Consider the following 19,150-nt stretch of genomic DNA (forward strand, 5'->3'; position numbering starts at 1 on the left):
GGGCCTCGTGCTGGGCGGAGGAGGGAGGTGTCTCCCAGAGTGACAGCCAGAACGTAAGTCAAATCGCACGAGCCCAGAGGACCCTGTCTGCGTGCACAGAGCTTGGGGGACCCTGTCTGCATGCACAGAGCTCAGATGACCCTGTCCCCCCATGCACAGAGCTTGGAGGACCCTGTCCCGTGTGCACAGAGCTCAGGGGACCCTGTCCCGCATGCATAGATGTCTCCCCTCCTTTCTAGTTGCTCCTAGACCTGCCAACACCAGCCCCAAGACAACCAGGTTGTGTGTGAGGATGAGAGGCTGCTGTACCCATGGGCAAACTCAAGTTTAGAAGGGCGGGTGCCCCCTGGCCCTGCCTCCCAGCAGCTCCCAGTCTCTCTGGAAAAGCCCTAAGACATCAGCTCAGTTCCATTTCCTACGGCCCAGCCCCGAGTCTCGGAAGCCGAGCTGTGGCTTGGGAAGTGCGCCCACCGTCCATTCAGAAAAGAGCCCGTGAGCCTTTGCCTGGCGAGGAGGTGGCTCGTAGGGCCCACAGCCCAGAGAGCCTCGCATAAATGTTTTAATATGTGAATGACACCTCAAACATGTGTCAGTGTCCTTACACGTGGATAACACCTAAGATCCACCCACTCAGGACCTAACGGTTAAGGGAACCGGCTTATGTGGGGCACAGGCTTATGTGGGGCACAGGCGGGAGAAAGCTTACCCTTTGTTTGCTAATGCGACGTGAGGTCACTGTGCTTGGGTGTGGCTGTGGCGAAGATGAAAGTGGCCTAGGTGGGGCGGGGTTCGGATTCTAAAGCCCTGGGACGTGGCCAGTGGAAGCCGGGGCGCCCTCACGGTCCCCCTGGGAGGCTGCAGAGGACGTCACCTTCCCTCCCCCCTGCAGGGGATGCGGAGCCAGCTGAGGCGCTGCCCAGGCAGGCGTGCATTCCCCAGCAAGGGCGCAGCCATCTCCCAGGCCAGGCCAGCGCCTCCACCTCCCACCACACAGCCAGAGGCAGACGGCATTACCGGGGGTTCCTGAGTCCTGTCGGACCTCAGCCCGTGATGTGGGCGTGTTCCCCGGGGAGGGGGGTCTGATCTGCCCTTTCACCCCCTCCAAGGACAAGCCATCCCATTCCTTGTCTTTATTTTGGCTGAAAGTGGTAAAGGAAGTGGCGGAGGGTTTAAAACTGGCAGAAAACAGGCTTTTAGTCTGGCTGGCGTTAGCGCTGGCAGGGAGGAGGGCTGTGGCAGCCACAGGGCTCACAACAGGCAGAGATGTGGCCAGCCCTCCCTGGGGCGTCTGCCCCCCTCACACATGGGTTCCTTCTGCCTCCCAGCAGAGGCCCCCAGAAGACAGGAAACTCAGGGAGGGGCAAGGGATAGACCCCTCAAGGCGGCCCATGGGCCTCCTTTCAAAATCACTGCAGCTGCTCGGCGCCTGCTTATTCCCGTAACAGGAGTGTGGTGTGCGCATGCCAGCTCTGTTCCAGGGCTCCACGCTCGCTCTGTGTGATCCTCCTGACAACCCAGCAACGTGGGCACTCTTCACTCTCAGCATCCCCACGCTGCAGATGGGGAAACTGAAGCCCAAGGAGTTGGAGTAACATGCCCGAGGGCACACAGATCCCAGTGGTGGGGTGAGATTCCAATCCAGCGCTGGCGGGCTGCACGCGGCCCCGCCACCGGCGTGCACCCACCCCTCACGCACACAGACACATGTACACGCATGCACAATTCCCCAGCTGCCTCGAGCCAGCAGCCTCGGTCACCAGGCATCTTCCCATCCCCCGGGCCCAACACAGAGCTGGGCACATACAGCACAGGCACATTCTCTAATAAGCATTTGGTGAGTAACTGGAAGGACAGAATGGGGCCGGAGTGCCCACTGTGCCGGGAAGAGAACCATTCAGCAGACATTTACCAGACACCCACCGACGGCCGTGGGCCAGCTGTGATTCGGTGCATAAAGTCGTGCACTAGAAATTTAAAACAAAGAGCAGTACCCCCGCCCCCAGCCTTCTCCCTGGGAGTGACTCCTGCCTGGGTCACTGAGAGCTCCGCATCTTGTCCAAGTCAGTGGGGAGGAGGGCAAGGCAGGCCAGAGCTGGGCCCTCCCCTCATCTCCCAGAAGGTAAAGGGCCTGGCCAGGGGCACCGTGGCTGGGCCGGGCAGTCCTTGTGGGCCGGCGGAGGGCTCTCAGCGGCTCCCTCTCTTCCAGCATGGAGATGTGTGACCAGAGCCACAACATCACCATGTGCCCGCTGTGCGACAAGACCTGCAGCTACTGGAAGATGAGCTCGGCCTGCGCCACGGCCCGGGCCAGCCACCTCTTCGACAACCCGGCCACCGTCTTCTTCTCCGTCTTCATGGCTCTCTGGGGTGAGCAGAGCGCCGCGCCCCCACCCCCACCCCCGGGGCCACTGGGGCACAGGTGACATGGGGTAGGTCCCTAATTTCCTTCTTGGGACCGCCCGCAGGCAGCACATGCCGGGGATCATGAACACGGAGGGAGGTCATGGAAACCGCTTTACCTGCAGTTCCCAGGGTCTCCGCTGCGTCCGCCGCAGCTGCAGTTATTCTGAGTTATTCTGACCCAGCCTGGAACCCCTGGGGAAAAGCCCAGGAGGGTGCGTTGCCCTTAGAAACAGGACCTCCCTCCTGGGACCAGGGTCTGTTGGCCCAGGGAGGCAGCTGCTTTAGCGCAGGAGGCCTGGGCTCTGCATTCCTCCGGCCGGAGCCAGCCCTGGGGCACGTGTCTCCTTAGACCCTTGCAGGTCCCTGTAGGTGCCGCGTGCCTCTTTCACAGGTAAGGAAGCCATGGCCACTGAAATGCCAGGTCTAGGAACTGAGCCCCCATCTCCCTGAGCTCTGGCCCCTCCACTCCTCTCCACCCATCTCCCGCCTCTCTGGATCCTGTGTCCATGGAGAACCATCCCTAGCCATCCCCCACCACCTGCTGCTCCTCATCCCCAGCCTGCTGGCCCTCCTCAAGACCTCAGCACCGGTCAGCTCACTGCCCACTCCCCTCCTCTGACCTGGGCCCAGAAAGCACAGCCGAGCTCAGCCCGCACAGACCGCCGGCCTAACCATTGGGCTAATTGGATAACTCGGCTGGGTTGGCCGTGTCCTAGGATAGGGCCCCTTCCTAGGCCAGACTCCGGTTTCATGCCCAGCTCTGTCACCTCCAAGCTGGGACAGGTCTCCCTTTGTACAGTGCAGATAGTGCTGGTACCCAGCTGAGTTGTTGGAAACCTCGAGTGCATCATTGTGACGACCTTTGGGCCATCCCGAGAGCCGGCTGTGATGTCCTGCCAGCTGGCACACTGGTTCCATGCCCATTTGCTTTGTGAAAACAGCCTAGACTCTAGAAATTAGAGCCCAAATCTGACCTCCCTCCTTGTGCTTGGGGCCCTCTGTGAGTCCTGTCACTTCACCTTCAGAAAGGAACTCGAGCTTCAGTGAGCTGGGCCCCGCTGGGCCAGGCGCTGTTCTGAGCACCTCACGGGATGTGGTTCATCATTCCCCCCGTGGCTTTAAGAGGTACTACCTCCATTGCCCCATTTGACAGATGGACACACTGAGGCAACTGTCCCAAACAGACACCACTAATAAGAGGCAAAGGTAGACGAGAACCCAGCATCTGCTCCTCACCCCCACCCCAATACTCCACCCCTGGGCTCTGCCCCCTCTGCTGGTGTCACTCACAGCTCTGGTGCCAGGCACACTTAGCACCTGCCTGGCTCGTTCCTGACGGGACCAGCTCACCTTTGTGCTGGACTGGCTTCCTCCTCTGCCCACTACTCCTGCCTTCCCCTCCAGAGCCTGCGCTGAGGACTGACTATGCCAGGCGCTGGCAGGGGCTCTGCACAGCTGACCCCACCACAGTGCACAGCAGAGGGAGGCTCTGTTCATATTCTTTCATGAGGACACTGAGGCCCAGAGAGGTTAAGTGACTTACCCAAGATCACACAGCTAATAGACTCATACCAGACATGACAGATCCATGCCCCGGTCACACCTCCCCACCCCAGCGTCCTCCAAGCCCTGCTCTGTGCCCTCCTGCAGGAGCTGAGGTTCACCCAGAGCAGGTAGAGAGGGCACTCAGGCAGCAATACTGCTCGGCCAGGCAGCACCACAAGGTTTCGGTTAAATCCAGTAAATCCGGTGCAGCCCCTTCTCTGCTGCCAGCTCGCTCACTTCACACTTCTTTATTGAGCACCTACTGTGTGCAAGGCAGTGCTGCTTCACACCCTCAAAGGTGTTGGCCAGCCCTCACCAACAGCCCATCCTTTCAGGGAAAACATATGGTTCCATCTGCACCACCACCACCACCACCCCCAGGAGGGAAAGGGGCAAATCTGTTCCGCTGTCTGCCCCGCCTCCTCCAGCTCCACTTACCCCGGGAGACAAGTGCCTGTCAGAGACTGTCTGTCAGAGAGTCAAAAGCAAGTTCAGTCTACACTTTCCCATTGGGGGGAAATAACAGAAAAGCCAAACCACTCCCATGAAGCACTTACTTCAGGGAAAAAGGAGGTTATTAGAAATCAAGACAGAAGCCATGGGAAAGAGCCTGCTGGGCAGAGAAGTGCATGTGCCCTGTGCGGCCGCACCGCACAGGATGGGGGGGGGGGGGGGGGGGGCGGGGGCGGGGGAGGCAGGGGATGCGGGAGAGACAGTCCCTCTGTCCCCGGGCCTTGCGCTGCTGCTGGTTTTTAAATCCCATGTCAATTGTTTCTTCATTGCCCTCTCAGGGATCACCTTCCCACTACTGCTTCATCCCACTGTGTCCTTTCTTCTCTGTTCTCCAGCTTCTAACGTTTCTGCTCACACAGTGACAGAGAGCGGCCCCAAACCTGTTCCTGCTGGGAGGGGTGCGGGCTGTGCCCCCGGCCCGAGGTTCTAATCTCGCTTCCATGCTACGGTGGGGTCCGACTTCCCCGGGGCTGACAGTCTGGGCCCAGAGACCTCAGCTCCCTGCTGCCTGGAATTTATGACATTTCAAAACCTCAAATTAGGCGTCGCACACAGCAACTTTGAGCCCCATTTAGCTGTTCTCCAGGATCAATTTTCTGAAATGATGGCATAATAATGGGTTTTAACTGCCTGTCACCTTCGTGCAGAACAAAGGAAGTAATTAGATTTGAGCCGGTCCCAAGAAGCCGGAGGACTTGAATGAAATGGCAGAGGCAGGGCTGAAACCCCTTTCCCGGGGTCGGCGTGGAGTGGGCAGGTGACCCGGCTGAGTCACCCTGGGCTGGAGGGACACAGGGAGAGCTACACTCTGGTTTCCTCTGGACTCAGGGAGGCCGTGGAGGGCTAGGGCCTTCGTGCCTGGCCCCCGTCCCCACAGGGGCTGACAGGCAGGGTCCCGTCTGCTCCTCCGCTCGCAGAAAACAGATGTGCGTTGAGCAAACGTGTGACTGTTGGGAGCCACCGTTCATGCAGCTGGTCGCTGCTCTCAGGGGGCTGTGCTTTAAGGAGGATGCAGCCCTGCTCTATGGAGTCTGGGTGATGGAGCCCAGAGGTTTGGGAGACAAGACCCCGGCCCCTAGGAGCGAGGACCTCCCCAGGGAGGCGGGCAGGTCTGCACGCAGCGGCAGAAGTACCCAGACCGGCCAGAGCCTCGCCCGGTGGCCTGAGACTCCAGCGGCAGGTCTGAGAGGCTCTGCTGACCCACCTGGCACAACAGTCGGCAGGGAGGCCGAGCCAGGGCATCTCCCGGGGCCTTCAAGGTCACGCTTGGTCACAGCAGCAGCGTTCAGGGGTGTGCTCGGGAAAGGGCTCTGGTAGCCCCCGGAGGAGGCATCCAGAATTAGGGAAATTGGAGGCAGGCCCAGGCAGGAGGCAGTGGGGACACGGCAAGACAGGGCCCAGGGCGCGGGTGGATGCGGCCTGGGGGGAAGCTGAAACAGAGGCCTGGGGGGTGGGGGTGGGGGACAAGCGTTAAGCAGCCACTCATCGCTGGGCAGGGATGGGTGGGAGGAAGGACAGGCGGTGGTAGGTCAGTGTGTCTGCATGCTCCGGGCCCGAGTGCCACCGCACAGCTTGTTCCGAACACGGGCCCCAGGGATCTGCATTTTAACAAGCTCCCTGGGGGACTCTGATACCGCAGATCCCAGGCCCACGCTCTGAGAAACCCCAGAGGGAAACGGTCCATTTTCCCTGCCTTCCAGGTGTGGCAGGTGACCAGCCGGGGGATCCGTCCTTGTCCTGTGATTTGACGCCATCTTGATGCCACCACTTGTCAGACCAGCCATTTAATTCCTCTGGGCCTCAGTTTCCTCTGAAAAAGGGAGAGAGAACAGCACCTCCCTCCTGTGATGTCTGGGAGGTTGATTAATACTTTACACGACAGCCCTTCTTATAGGCCTGGCTCGGGACAGCTCGACCTTTGCATGCACCCGAGCTTCCTTCCTGGGGAGAAGCGTTAAGGATAAAGGGTGCAGCCAGCATCTCCAGTTGCAAGCTGTGTGCTCATGAACGCCGTCCGCTCATTCAGTGAGCACCCTTGAGCTCCTGCACTCCCCCCGCCCAATAGAAGGGCCCCTTGACATGGGACGGGGATCATAATAGAGGGCAGTGTGGACACCGTGAGCGGGAGAGGCCCCAGGAGGAGTTAGTTTCTTTCTGACACAGGAGGAGGATCGGGGGCTTCCTGGAGGAGGCGGCATTTGAACTATGCTTAGTCTGTTGGGAATGCGAAGCAGGAGGTCACACCTAAGAGTGCAGCCCAGCAGCCAGACCACCTGTGAGGGTTTGAAGCTTGAGTGTGTGTCCTTGGCTCTCCCCTCATGCTTTCTGACTTGGGGGTCCCCAAGATCGATGGAACAGGACGGTTAAGAGCCCAGGCTGGCCCCTCACTGTCTGGATGAGTAACCTTGGCCAGGACTTGATTTCCACGTGCCTCAGTTTCTTCATCTGTAAAAGGGGAATGGGACCATCTCTGCCTCAGGGTGGGCGGGAGGGCAGACAGGGTTCATTCCTGTGACGTTCTTGCCCAGCACGATGTCACCCTCACTCACCAAATGGTGCAGAAGCAAAGAATGCATTTGTGCCATCCGGTGTCTTAGGGCTGCTCGGCCCTGACTTTATGGTTTTCCTCCCTGCCTGCAGCTGCCACCTTCATGGAGCACTGGAAGCGGAAACAGATGCGTCTCAACTACCGCTGGGACCTCACAGGCTTCGAGGAGGAGGAGGTGAGTGGGGGGCACTGCGTCCTCCCCTGCCCCCACCCATTACCTCCTGGGGACGCTCCTGGAAGCCTGAGGCCCTGAGGCCCAGGCAAGGCTGCTCCCGCCTGCTTCTTAGTTCACATCCCTGGTGTTTGAATCACCCGCGGTTGCCAGGGCAACGGTTTGATGTCTGTCGAGTGTTTCTGATCTCCATGCTCACATGGACGCACCGCCCACCAGTGCGGTCAGGGACAGCTCACCACGCTGACCTCATCGAATCCGGGGGAGGCAGGGAGAGTCTGGGAGGGAATCACCACCGCCCAGGAGGCCGCGTCCCCAAAGGCGCCTGTGAGCCTGTGCCCCGGAGCCAAAGCCACGCTCCTCAGTGCCAGTCGTGGGGCGTGACTGACAAGTGGGAGCCGAGCCTTTCCCAATAGAGGGAAAACCAGACGCCCGCATCCCCGCCTCCCCAAGACGGCCCAGGGGCCACGGGGACGGCGGAGGACACTCCGGAGGTTCCTCGGAGAAGCCTGGCCGCTGCCCTCCGAATGGGCAGCTCCCGCCGGAGTCCCCACGGGCAGAGTGGGGACGACAAAGACAAGCAGTCCCCACAGCCTGCCGCCCGCAGAGCAGAGCTGTAAGGTGTGGCCACACTGGCCGCCACTTAATTTTTTCTTTAAATATATATTTTATTGACTTTTCACAGAGAGGAAGGGAGAGAGATAGAGAGTCAGAAACATCGATGAGAGAGAAACATCGATCAGCCGCATCCGGCACACCTCCCACTGGGGATGTGCCCGCAATCCAGGTACATGCCCCCGACCGGAATCGAACCCGGGACCCCTCAGTCCGCAGGCTGACGCTCTATCCACTGAGCCAAACCGGTCACGGCAGCCACTTAATTTTATAAGACGCCGAGCTTGTCGTTTAAAAGCGAGCTCTCGTGCATGTTCACTGGAATGTGGAATCTCCCCCATCGTTTTTTAGCATTCCACCGTTCTCCCCACACATGCTCCCTCCTGACACTGAGTCTGCCCGCCAGTCTTCAACCGAGCCTACTGCAGTCAGGGAGCTGGTGGGCGGGCTCCGTGCTCCCAGCGCTGCTGGTGGCCGAGGGGACTGGGGTCTGCGGGGAGAGGCACGCACTCACGGTGATGACACGGTACCTCGGGAGCCAGGCTGCTGGCTTCCATCCTGATTCGGCACTGCCCTTGCTGTGCGACCGAGGCCAAGTTGCCTAACCTCTCTGTGCCTCAGTGTCCTCCCTTCTTAAATACGGATTGTGAACTAGTTCTCACTCTAGAGCAGTGGTTCTCAACCTTGGCTGCACATTAGAATCACCTGGGAGTCTTTTTAAAATCCTGATTTCTGGGCCCCATCCTCCGGAAATTCTGTTTCTTTGTGATGGGGTGGGGCCACAACATTAGTAACAAAGAAACAGAATTTCCGGAGGATGAGGCCCAGAAATCAGGATTTTAAAAAGACTCCCAGGTGATTCTAATGTGCAGCCAAGGTTGAGAACCACTGCTCTAGAGGGTTTGAGGGGGTCTCCGTGGATAAGAAGCATTTAGGCAGGGAGGGCCCCGTACCAGTAAGTGCCCCAGGACCGGTCACCCACTAGCCGCCTCTGAGCTCAACCCTCTTAACCCAGGGGACCCCATTATCCCGTCTCACACATGGCGACGCCAGAACAGGTGCAGCCTGTTCACCGACAGGCAGCCCTTCAGGGGTGAGCCAGGCCCGGAACCTCCCCCTGGGCAGGTTCTTTCCTTGTTACTGTTTCAATTAGGAAGATGCAAGCACAACACAAAGCAATCGCCGTCTTATTTTAGAAGAAGGTTGAGAATGTCCTTTTCATGATGTCCCTCTGGTTGGGGAAAGTTGGGGAGGGGGCCAGTCCTGTATGTTCAGCCCCTCGGGGATCCATCCCATGATCTCTTCACCTGCCCCCCGCCCCCGGCCCTTGACTTTGGGGTGGCAGTCTGAGCCCTTGGGCAGGAGGCCCCAGGGGACTGAATGAGGTCCCCAAGGTGAGTCTCCCCATCACCTCCCTCCCCCGATAGCTGACCAGGGACCCTTTGGGGGTGAATCTGAGGGGTAAAGGCAGCCTCTCCATGCAGTCTGAGCTCCCGGCATTGGCCCTGGGAGCAGAAGGAGCCCATGTACCCCTTAGCTGAGACCGACACAGTCCAGCACCCACCTGGGAATTCCCCAAATCGCTCAAGCTGCAAAAGCAACAGCACGCACAGTCACCCTAAAGCAGGGGTCCTCAAACTACGGCCCGCGGGCCACATGCAAATACAAATATTGTATTTGTTCCCGTTTTGTTTTTTACTTCAAAATAAGATATGTGCAGTGTTCATAGGAATTTGTTCATAGTTTTTTTTTTAACATAGTCCGGCCCTCCAACGGTCTGAGGGACAGTGAACTGGCCCCCTGTTTAAAAAGTTTGAGGACCCCTGCCCTAAAGCAACAATGACTGCTAGCGGGTCTCGGACCCCAGGTGCTCCTTGTCCACCCGTGTCCTTCACCCTCATCCCAGCCCTTAAGAAAATTGTCTTTAGAGGACGTGACCTATTTCTTTAAAAACAACACAAGTAATGGAGTCTTTTCTGTTTGTTTTCATGTTTATGTTTCTGGTTCCCTGAAGGAGGCCGTCAAGGTTTGGAACTTTTTGTCACTCCCCTGTCTCCCCATAGCCTGTCTCCCGGGAAGAGGGATCTTCTCACGCCTCATCTCTTTCTACCATCAGGCCTCTGCAGCTCCTCCACCGCGGGCGGGGTCTCCGCTTCTCCCCCACCTTCGGGTCTCTCTTAACCCCGTTCTTCCGTTCCAGTGCCCTCTGCTGACCTGCTCCGGGCTCCCCCGAGGCCTGGCGCCTCCGGTCTGCCCGCGCTTGCTGACACTTACTGCGTCTCTCCTGACCCCAGTAGACGTTCTCGGGGCCAATTCACAGCTGGGTGTTCAAAAGGAGACCACTGGGCACTGATTTGCTGCCAGCAGCACCCAGAGCCAGGTTCTCTGGCCTTCCCCACGGGCTGGGTTCCCAACAAGGGATGGATCCCGGACGGACCGCGTATGGCGCGTTCTGAATTGGAAATGGTACAAAACAGCCAGCTATGAATTGGCCCCAAAGGGTGCCCAGCGCGAATGGGTGGACTGAATTTGGCATGCATGCTCAAGGTGAGGATCTCAAACTCACAGTTCACAGGCCAACTTGGTTTCTTCCACAGGACCATCCCAGGGCTGAGTATGAAGCTAGAGTTTTGGAGAAGTCACTCAGGAAAGAATCCAAGAACAAAGAGGTACGGTGGCCACTGCTTCTGGCTTTCCCAGCAATAAAACATTGTGTGTTCATCAACAGCGTAGACCGGGGCTCAGCAAACACCATATGTTCAACAGAGTAGACTGGGGCTCAGAAAACTCTGCATGTTCAACAGTGTAAATCAGAAGCTGGCCCGAGAGACAGAGAAATATTTAGACTCTGCAAGCCTCTGTCACAACTACTCAATTCTGCCACTATGGCTTGAAAGCAGCCATAGACAGCAGGTAAACAAATGGGCCTGGCGCATTTGTTCCAATAAAACTTTATTTATAAAAACAAGTGGCAGGGGCAGATTTGGCTGCAGGCTGTAGTTTGTCAAACCTGCTGTAGCTCTACCTTCTTGGTCTATCCTGAGCGTGACCTCAAACTTGAGCCAGCATTTTAACACCAAGGACCAGGTAGCTTTGCAGCTTTTTCGCAGTGCACTTGACATTCATTGTGTCCACCTCACTGTGTTCTGGGTTGAAGGATGAAATGGAAGGGATTGCTCAACCAGCCATCCCTGAACAAATGGCCAGTTCCTTGTTCCACTCACAGGCAAGGAGGATGAGAGAGAGAGAGGTGGGTTTTGGTGATGTCCTTAAGGCCATCGTCTTCTCATAATACATGCCTTTCTTTCTCCCCAAACCTGTCATTCGAGTTGGTAGTCTGACGTGTGCAGCCTGAACGCTTACAAGCTTTAGAGTGTTGGGTTTTTTGCGAGGGAGGTGTTTGTACATGGCTGGGGCCGCACAGAGCCCTGGGCCCTTGTCAGCCTCTGACCACGGCTGGGGACCTTCGCATCATGCCTGTGGGATGGGGACAGTTGACAGATGCTCGTCCCAGCTCCAGTGTCTGCTGTCCCCTTTGCACACTCAGCCTGTGGAGCTGATCAGGACAGTCCCCCAGTCTTTCCTGGTCGTTGTGTCACATGGGCAGAGTTTTCTGGTTCCGAGTGGCTGGGGGTCGCAATCGCCAGCATCCCACGTAGGGGCTAAGATGAGTGCACCACAGCCCCCTCTCGGGCCCGTTTCCATGACAGCAGAGTCCAGCTTAGTCCTCTAGTAGTCACAAAGAGGGTGCACTCTTTGAACACACTCTTACAGTCTGAGCTGGACTCGGGGTGCAAAAATATAACCACAAAAGCATGAGCCATCACCCCAGATCGGGAGATTGTCTTCAGTTGGACCGTTCAGAAGGTGTGACACCCCCATGCACGGTGCCTTCTGAGCAGCGACCTGTGGCCTTAAGCGGCTCCTTTTCCCCTCCTGGGCCTCGGTTTCCCCTCCTAAAGGGAGAGGCGTGATGCCAGCGTGCTCAGTGCGGCATCTCGGCCACAGTGGCCCAGGACAGTCCATCCAATGGCTTCACAGTGGCACCTGTGAGCGTGAGCAGGGGTGGGTGTTGCATTCCCTCCTAAGGGGGAAAAGGGCTTTGTGGCACATGTCATGTCTGCGTAAGTCCGGGGACTTAACCAACCCCAACAGTGGGTCTGGGAGGGGTGTCAGGAGTGCCCCTCAGGCCCCCACTCACTCCCGCTCTGGGCTTTGACCAGAGATCTCAGATCACATGAGAACAAGGTATGGGGTGATTTCTGCAGGCTGTTGGGGGACCCCAAGCCCTGTTTGCCCCTGGGGGGCCACAACCTTTATTTTCTCCTCCATTTCATTGGCTCCCAGCAGCTCCTTTATGGTTTTTATTTCCCCTGCAGCTAAGGCTCCAGATTCACTTAGGAAAACACAATCCACCCCTTACAACTCTGGGTGTGGCCTCCTTAATGTTGGCATCGGACGCTCAGCACACGCGGCGTCTTTGCATAAGCGAACCCTGTAGATCACAGCAGCCGGTTGGCGAGTTGGGCATTACCGAGCCCCCCGGGCTTCCGTGCTGGGGTCTCGGTCTGAAGCCTGGTCTGCGCTCCCTCCCCCCGGCCTCAGCCTTGCTGTTCGGACGGGGTCCCTGCCAGCTCCTGTGGTTGGCAACGCCCAGAACCTGGACCAGCCTCGGTGGCAAGCACACCACGGGATGACGGGGGCCTGGGCCAAGGTCACACCTCACCCCGTGGTGCTCTCTTGTTCCCTCCCCCCTCCCCTTAGAAGCACCGGAATACTCCAGAAGACTCAACAAACAAATGGAAGCAGAGGGTTAAGACAGCCATGGCGGGGGTGAAATTGGTACTTTTCTGTGTCGGGGCGATGCGAGTCGTGACTGTTTGCGACGGCCAAAGTCCATTGCGTCTTCCTCAACCAACTCTGACTTTTGTGTTGGTTTTGTCTTTTTTTTAACATTCACATTCGTGCTTCCTCTCCTCCTGCCACGCCCAACGAGCTGCGACGTGTGCGGAGGTGTCACTGCATGGCTAACGGAGGGCTGGGGGGCGCGGGGACCTGTGATCTGTGCTTGTCACCACTGCCTGCCAGCTGTCTCCTCTTCTCATTAACACGCATGTCACCCGCCCCGGAGTGAGGGCCTCCCGGATCCTGTCCGCGGCAGCATTCCTTGTCTGAACACTTGCGCTTCTCATTTAAAAGCCCACCCCGGTTCTTGAGACATCCCGGGTTGGTGACAGGCTTCCACCTAGGGCTCCTCCCCACCCAGAGAGCCTCCAGGCGCCTGTTCCCCGCATGTCGCCGCCGTCCGCTGCGGCTACGCGGCAAGCAGCATTGGAACGTGTCGTGCGGGCTGCCTGTTTCGACTTGCTCTGCAAAGGAAAATAACTATTATGGTCTGGGCGGCGGAGGGCAGAGCACCTTAGATCTTCTCGCCCCAGACGTGAGACCTTCCGCCGAAGAAATGGGGTCCAGACACACTCCTCCCCGACGAGGGTCTGACGGTCTGATTTAGAAAAGGGTCTGACACTCTCGTCATTACTGCTGTTGTCATCGCACAGAGGAAGCCCACGTTAAACGAATTCCCTCTGTCATGACGTGACAGCATTTCCTAGGTCACGGGACCCCAGCTGTGTCTGTGAACACTAGACGTTTGCATCCACTCGAACTGTAAATGTTTTTTTTTTAAGGTGTTTCTAAGTATTTCTGTTGTCCGGGTTCACGCACACACATGCGTGCACACACATGCACATATGTGCACACATGCACACATACACAACGCACGCCTCCCCACCCGGGTGGTTCCCACGGGTGACCCGCGTTGTTCCATGTTGCAGACTGACAAGGTGAAGCTGACCTGGAGAGACCGGTTCCCCGCCTACTTCACCAACTTGATGTCCATCGTCTTCATGGTAAGTTCCGGAAGGCCGAGGCGGGAGGACGCCAGGGAGCCCACACCCGGACGGGGGTCAGCCGTCACTGTGGCAGGTGTATGCTGGTGGGATGGTGCCCCTGGAATGGGAAGGAGCGAGGTTCCCCGGGGGTCTCCAGGGGCGCTCTGCGTGCCCTGGGGTCGGTGAGAGAATTTCCCATAGTCCCCAATGCACATCTCTCATGGTGACAGCCAGACCCAGATTTCACAGATATTATTCAAGACAAAACTGAGGTTTTTATTTTTTTTAATTTATCTTTATTGTTGAAAGTATTGCAGAAGTCCCCTTCCTCCCCCCACCCCTCCCCAGGCCTTCACCCCACTATTGTCTGTGTCCATGGTTATGTATATGTGTATATAAAGTTCTTTGTTTAATCTTTTCTTGCCTTCCCCCGCACCCCTTTCCTCTGAGATTCATCAGTCTCTCCCATGCTTCTATGTCTATTTTGTTTGTCAGTTTGTTTGGTTCATTAGATTCCACATGCGAGTGAGATCATGTGATGCTTGTCTTCCTCTGACTGGCTTATTTCACTTAGCATGATACTCTCCAGGTCCCTCCATGCTGTCTCAAAGGGTAAGAGGTCCTTCTCTTTTACTGCTGCGTAGTATTCCATGGAGTAAACGTACCACAGCTTTTTTATCCACTCATCTACTGATGAGCACTCGGGCTGTTTCCAGATCTTAGATATTGTATATCGTGCTGCTATGAACATAGGGGTGCATACCTTCTTTCTGATTGGTGTTTGGGGTTTCTTAGGACATCGTGTTAGAAGCGGGGTTGCTGGGTCAAGAGGCAGTTCCATTTTTAATTTTTTGAGGAAATTCCACACTGTTTTCCACAGTGGCTGCACCAGTCTGCATCCCCACCAGCAGTGCACTGGGGTTCCCTTTTGTCCACATCCTCGCCAGCACTCGTTGCTTGTTGAGCTAATGATGGTAGCCATTCTGGCAGGTGGGAGGTGGTATCTCATTGTCCTTTTAATTGGAAGGTTTTTAAAGAAAGATTAAATAAGCACAAGCAGGACAGAAGTCAGGGTGGTATAACTCAGGGTGGCTGGGGGGCTGTGACAGGCTGGTGGGCCCGAATGACTCGGCCACACCTGAGCTCTCTGAGGGGGTTTCCCCCACACTGATGGGGCTCCCCGGCCGGCCGTGCTTTCATCCTTCCCCAAGAGGGCAGGGCCACCTGTGGTCACTGAAGGAACGGCTGTCCCCTTGTCCAGCCCCCACCCTGTGACCTGGCTCCCAGGGGCCCCGGGTTCGAGGGCTGAGCCTGAGCCCAGCTGGCCGGAGCGCCTAACAGAGAGCATCTCCTTCAGGCCTCACCACCTGCCTGTCCTGAGGCCACCCCTGCAGCTGGTGAGGAAACTGAGGCCTGGAGGGCCAGTCCCTCTCCCCAGGCCGCCAGCCAGCAGGTGACAGGGCCACACGCCACTAGGGCCGTCTGCCCCAGGAGCCCGCTGTTCCATATGAACTTGGGGCCAGAGGCTTACGTTAGTTTTCCAGGTTGGGGTAAGGGCAGGGCAGAGTGAGGACTCAGTTTCCCCTCCTGAGAGCCCCCATGCTAAAGGGGTCTCTCAGCTAATGGAAAGAAACCCCCGGAGCCAACTCGATGGGGCTGGGGGCTGTTGTGCCATCCAGGTGACTCTGAGCGGGCCAGTCTGGTCTTGAGGGCCCTGGAGCACATGCCCCAAAGGCATGTGAGTGTCCCCTCTGGGCAAACATTGGGTTTAGTGCTGGGGGTCACCTAAGGATGATGGGGTCCCTACCCAGAGCTTCCCTGGGGCTCACAGCACAGGGGTTGGGATGCAGAAGCAGGAGACTGAGGCACCTGGCGGAGAAGCTGCAGTGTCCTTGCAGAAGGACCAGCGAGAGGGGGGTGGTGGGGGCGTGGGGGCTGGCTGGGCCCTTCTGCACCCCAGCAAGGAGGCCTTGGCTACATGTCACTCACTTCCTGGATGGTCTTTCAGGGCGTCTAAGCTCCTCGTAACCAAAAGTGAGGAGGTGGCTGTGCAGGGCTCATCTGGCAGCTCCACAATGCCGCCAGACACTGACCTCTCTGACCTCCTTCTCACCCAGCCTGTGCCTCCTCTTAGTCACAACGAGGCTGCTCCAGCCCCGGCATCACCTCCACTCTCCAGGCGGGAGGAAGGGGTGGGGCCAAGGGGAAGGAGACCATGCCGGTGGAGGCAGCCCCTCTATGAAGGTGCTTTCCAGAGACCTGCCCACAACCTCTGCTTGCATCTCACTGGTCAGACCACTTCACGTGGGCCCCCCTATCTGCAGGGAAACGGGGACATGGGCGCACTGTCACTCCCAGCACAGGCAGGCTGGTGGGTAGGGAAGGAGCTGGCCCTTGAGGTACTGGCGACCCCGTCAAATGAATCAGCAAGTTTTGTCCCGCCCATGGGAGCTCCATTCACTGAACAAATTTGGGTTGAGCACCTACGATGTGCCCGTGTTCCTGGTGTAGAGACACTGGAGTGGCCGCACCGGCCAGCCCCACGCCCTGGCGCCCTGTCCTTCCAGGGGGAACTGTACCCAGGAAGGAGGCTGCACGGGGCTTGCCTGTCATGGGGACGTGCCAGCCCTCTGGCTGGGAAAGGGGGGGCCTTGCTGAGTCACCCTGCAGGCCCGGCCGCCTGCCTGCCCCCCCACACGCGGGCACGAGGGCCAACTCCAGGGCCAGGGCGGTGCCTTCCCCTGGGAGGGGCCCCTTGGCAGGAGCCAGGGATTTTCCAAGGAAAGCCCTTGTTCCCAGAGCCGGCAGGGAGCGGTACCCACACCTCAAAATGGGGCCACCCCTTCATCAGGGCGTGGTGTGGCCGTGGACATTTCTTGGGCAGGGTGTGGTCACCCTTTAGTCAGCAGCAGAAGCAAAGTCACTGGCCCAAAGTTCAAAATAAGAGCTTTGCTAGGAGACTTCTGATCGCTGCGGTGCCCCCGAGGGGGTGAACCGAGCTGAAGACGCACAGCGCACCCCCTGCCCCCGGGACTGTCCCAGGGCCTCTCGGCACCCTCCTAGCAGAGCTGGGGCCTGCCCTCCGCACCCTAATGGGAGTAAATGTGTGAGGATGCGGACACCAGGAAGGAGTGGGAAGAGTGTGGAGCCTGCCCCCACAGTGTGTCCTCGGGGCTGGGATTCGCAGGTGGCCTCACCCCTGGGGCAGGACAGGGTCTCCCCGGCTGAGTTTAGGGTCTTTGAGGAAAAGGAAACGGAAGACAGACAGACAGTGCCACACAGAACAGCCTTGTCATCCCAGCCAGCCGCCCCCCCCTCCCCCCCCACCCCCCCACCCCCACCCTGCCGCATCTCCCAGGCAACCTCCAGCCCAGTTGTGTGGGACATTCCACTCCAACAGTGGGGTCTCTGCTTCTGCTCATCACCAGGTTGAGGGGAGGAGCCCCTGCCCGGCGGTCAGCCTGGTGAACCCCACTTGTGTGCTGGGTGACCTGGCCTGGTGGCCGGACCGCTCAGTCTCTTCAGGAAAACAGAAACCAGTCCTTTGTTCGTGTCTGTGGACTTAATGCCATAGAGCCCCTGGCATGTGTGGGTGACAGGGGGGAGGGAGGGCTGGCTGGGGAGCACAGGGGGAGGTCCCGGAGACCCAGGCGGCCCAGCCAAGGTGTCCCTCCTCCTCTGCAGATTGCGGTCACCTTCGCCATCGTCCTTGGCGTCATCATCTACAGAATCTCCACAGCCGCCGCCTTAGCCATGAACTCCTCCCCCTCCGTGCGGTCCAACATTCGGGTCACGGTCACGGCCACTGCAGTCATCATCAACCTGGTGGTCATCATCCTGCTGGACGAGGTCTACGGCTGTGTAGCCCGGTGGCTCACCAAGATCGGTGAGCGCTCGTGTCCGGGACTGCGGCCCGGCCCGCCCTGGAGCCAGGCAGCCCCTCCTGCCCTGGGGCCTCGGGCGTGTCACTTCCCTCCTCTGGGCCCCGTCCCCGGAGAGCCGCGTGGAGCGGTCAGCCGGCCACTCAGCAGCCTGCGTCTCGCTCCCTCCAGAGGTCCCCAAGACTGAGAAGAGCTTCGAGGAGAGGCTGATCTTCAAGGCTTTCCTGCTGAAGTTCGTCAACTCCTACACCCCCATCTTTTACGTGGCTTTCTTCAAAGGCCGGTAGGGACCTCCTCAGCCACTGAAACTTACTGCCTTTCCCCCACTCACTGCTGCCAGGCCCGTGGGAGGCTCCCCTCCCTGTGTCTGCGGGCGGGGGGCACCATGGCCCAGGACAGAGCAGTCAGGATGGTTCTCACTGCCGCCCAGTTCTAGTGCCTGTGGGGGTGCCAGGCAGCAGGGACCCTGAACATTAGGGACTCCAGGCAGCGGGAACCCTGGACCATGGAGACCCCAGACAGCAGGGACCCTGGACAGTGGGGACCCCAGGCAGCGAGCGCCAGGTGCCTCCACAGTGGGTCAAGATGACTCGAGGGCGAGGGCCCTGGGAAAAGGTGTAAGAAGTGCCGCTACTGACCAGCTCCATGTGCCAGGCTGGTGGCAGGGTGAGCCCGTGTCTGGACCCTCTGGAGCCATCCTGGCCATTGACCCCCTCCACCAGACTCCCTACCACCCCTCCTGCTGGGGCTGGCAGGTCTGATCCCAAGACCCCTCCCAAAGGCTCCTCCTCAGCATCCTATCATTTACAAGACCCTCGGGGTCCTCCCACCCTGGGGTCCCAGAGCCCAGCCAAGGGGTCCAGGCCCCCCGAGAGCATACATGACAATGGAGCAGGCCCCCAGCCTCACATCCCACAGGAAGCTGAGAGGCAGCCTCAGGGACCACCACACCCCAGCCCCCAAGGTCCCTGGGGTCCCGGGGCCCTGCCATGGTGGGTGACAGCTTGGCCTTCGTCCCCTCCTGGGCTCCCCGCTGCCGTCCCCCCTCAGCCACTTGGTTTCCTGTTACGTTTCTTACCCCGTGTGGGTTTGGGAGTCACAGGAACACTGGACCAACAGAAAAGCCCCCGGTCATTGTTAGCCAGTGGAACAGGCAGAGAGAGGCCTCTATAACACACTCCAGGCTGTGCCCTCGGGGGTCTCAGCTCGCCCCTCCCCCACGGGCCCCCCAAGCTGGGTCTCTGCCCTCTAACTGCCTCCCAACCGTTACAGGTTCGTGGGGCGCCCCGGCGACTACGTGTACATCTTCCGGTCCTTCCGCATGGAGGAGGTAATGAGCTCGCAAGCCTCCCGGGCCCCCATCACATTTCCATTCTGTCCACTCGGCGCCCGGCCGATTCCTTATCGGGGGGCGGTCTCCTTCCTTCCCGTGGGAGCCCCTCTCTCCCGGGTGGTGGCCGGGCTCTGATAGTCTGTGGTGTGTCCATACAGGATCACCCCGAAAGGAGCATCTCTTCGTAGTCGGGGAAACCCAACAAGGACACCGATTTTTTTTCCTTTTTCTATTAGACCGGGGATCTTC

The 19,150-nt window shown here is 58.6% G+C and overlaps 1 protein-coding gene across 4 annotated transcripts in view; it reads left to right on the plus strand.

Moving 5' to 3' along the window:
* The window catches only part of ANO1 (anoctamin 1), a 73,516-nt gene that overhangs the window by 37,748 nt on the left and 16,618 nt on the right, over positions 1-19,150 (plus strand). For 2 of the 4 annotated variants that reach the window (XM_070427713.1, XM_070427711.1), the window contains 9 exons: positions 2,207-2,367; positions 7,102-7,184; positions 9,811-9,822; positions 10,394-10,465; positions 12,561-12,638; positions 13,631-13,705; positions 17,372-17,573; positions 17,740-17,851; positions 18,841-18,898. In XM_070427713.1, the coding sequence (XP_070283814.1) occupies positions 2,207-2,367; positions 7,102-7,184; positions 9,811-9,822; positions 10,394-10,465; positions 12,561-12,638; positions 13,631-13,705; positions 17,372-17,573; positions 17,740-17,851; positions 18,841-18,898 (853 nt within the window). The remainder of the gene's footprint in view (positions 1-2,206; positions 2,368-7,101; positions 7,185-9,810; positions 9,823-10,393; positions 10,466-12,560; positions 12,639-13,630; positions 13,706-17,371; positions 17,574-17,739; positions 17,852-18,840; positions 18,899-19,150) is intronic. The other 2 variants (XM_070427712.1, XM_070427714.1) reach the window with 1 other exon arrangement.

This window comes from Myotis yumanensis, unplaced genomic scaffold (genome assembly GCF_028538775.1).
Source record: "Myotis yumanensis isolate MYYU_CA2020_CCGP unplaced genomic scaffold, mMyoYum1.0.hap1 SCAF_10, whole genome shotgun sequence".
In the NCBI taxonomy this organism is placed as follows: domain Eukaryota; kingdom Metazoa; phylum Chordata; class Mammalia; order Chiroptera; family Vespertilionidae; genus Myotis; species Myotis yumanensis.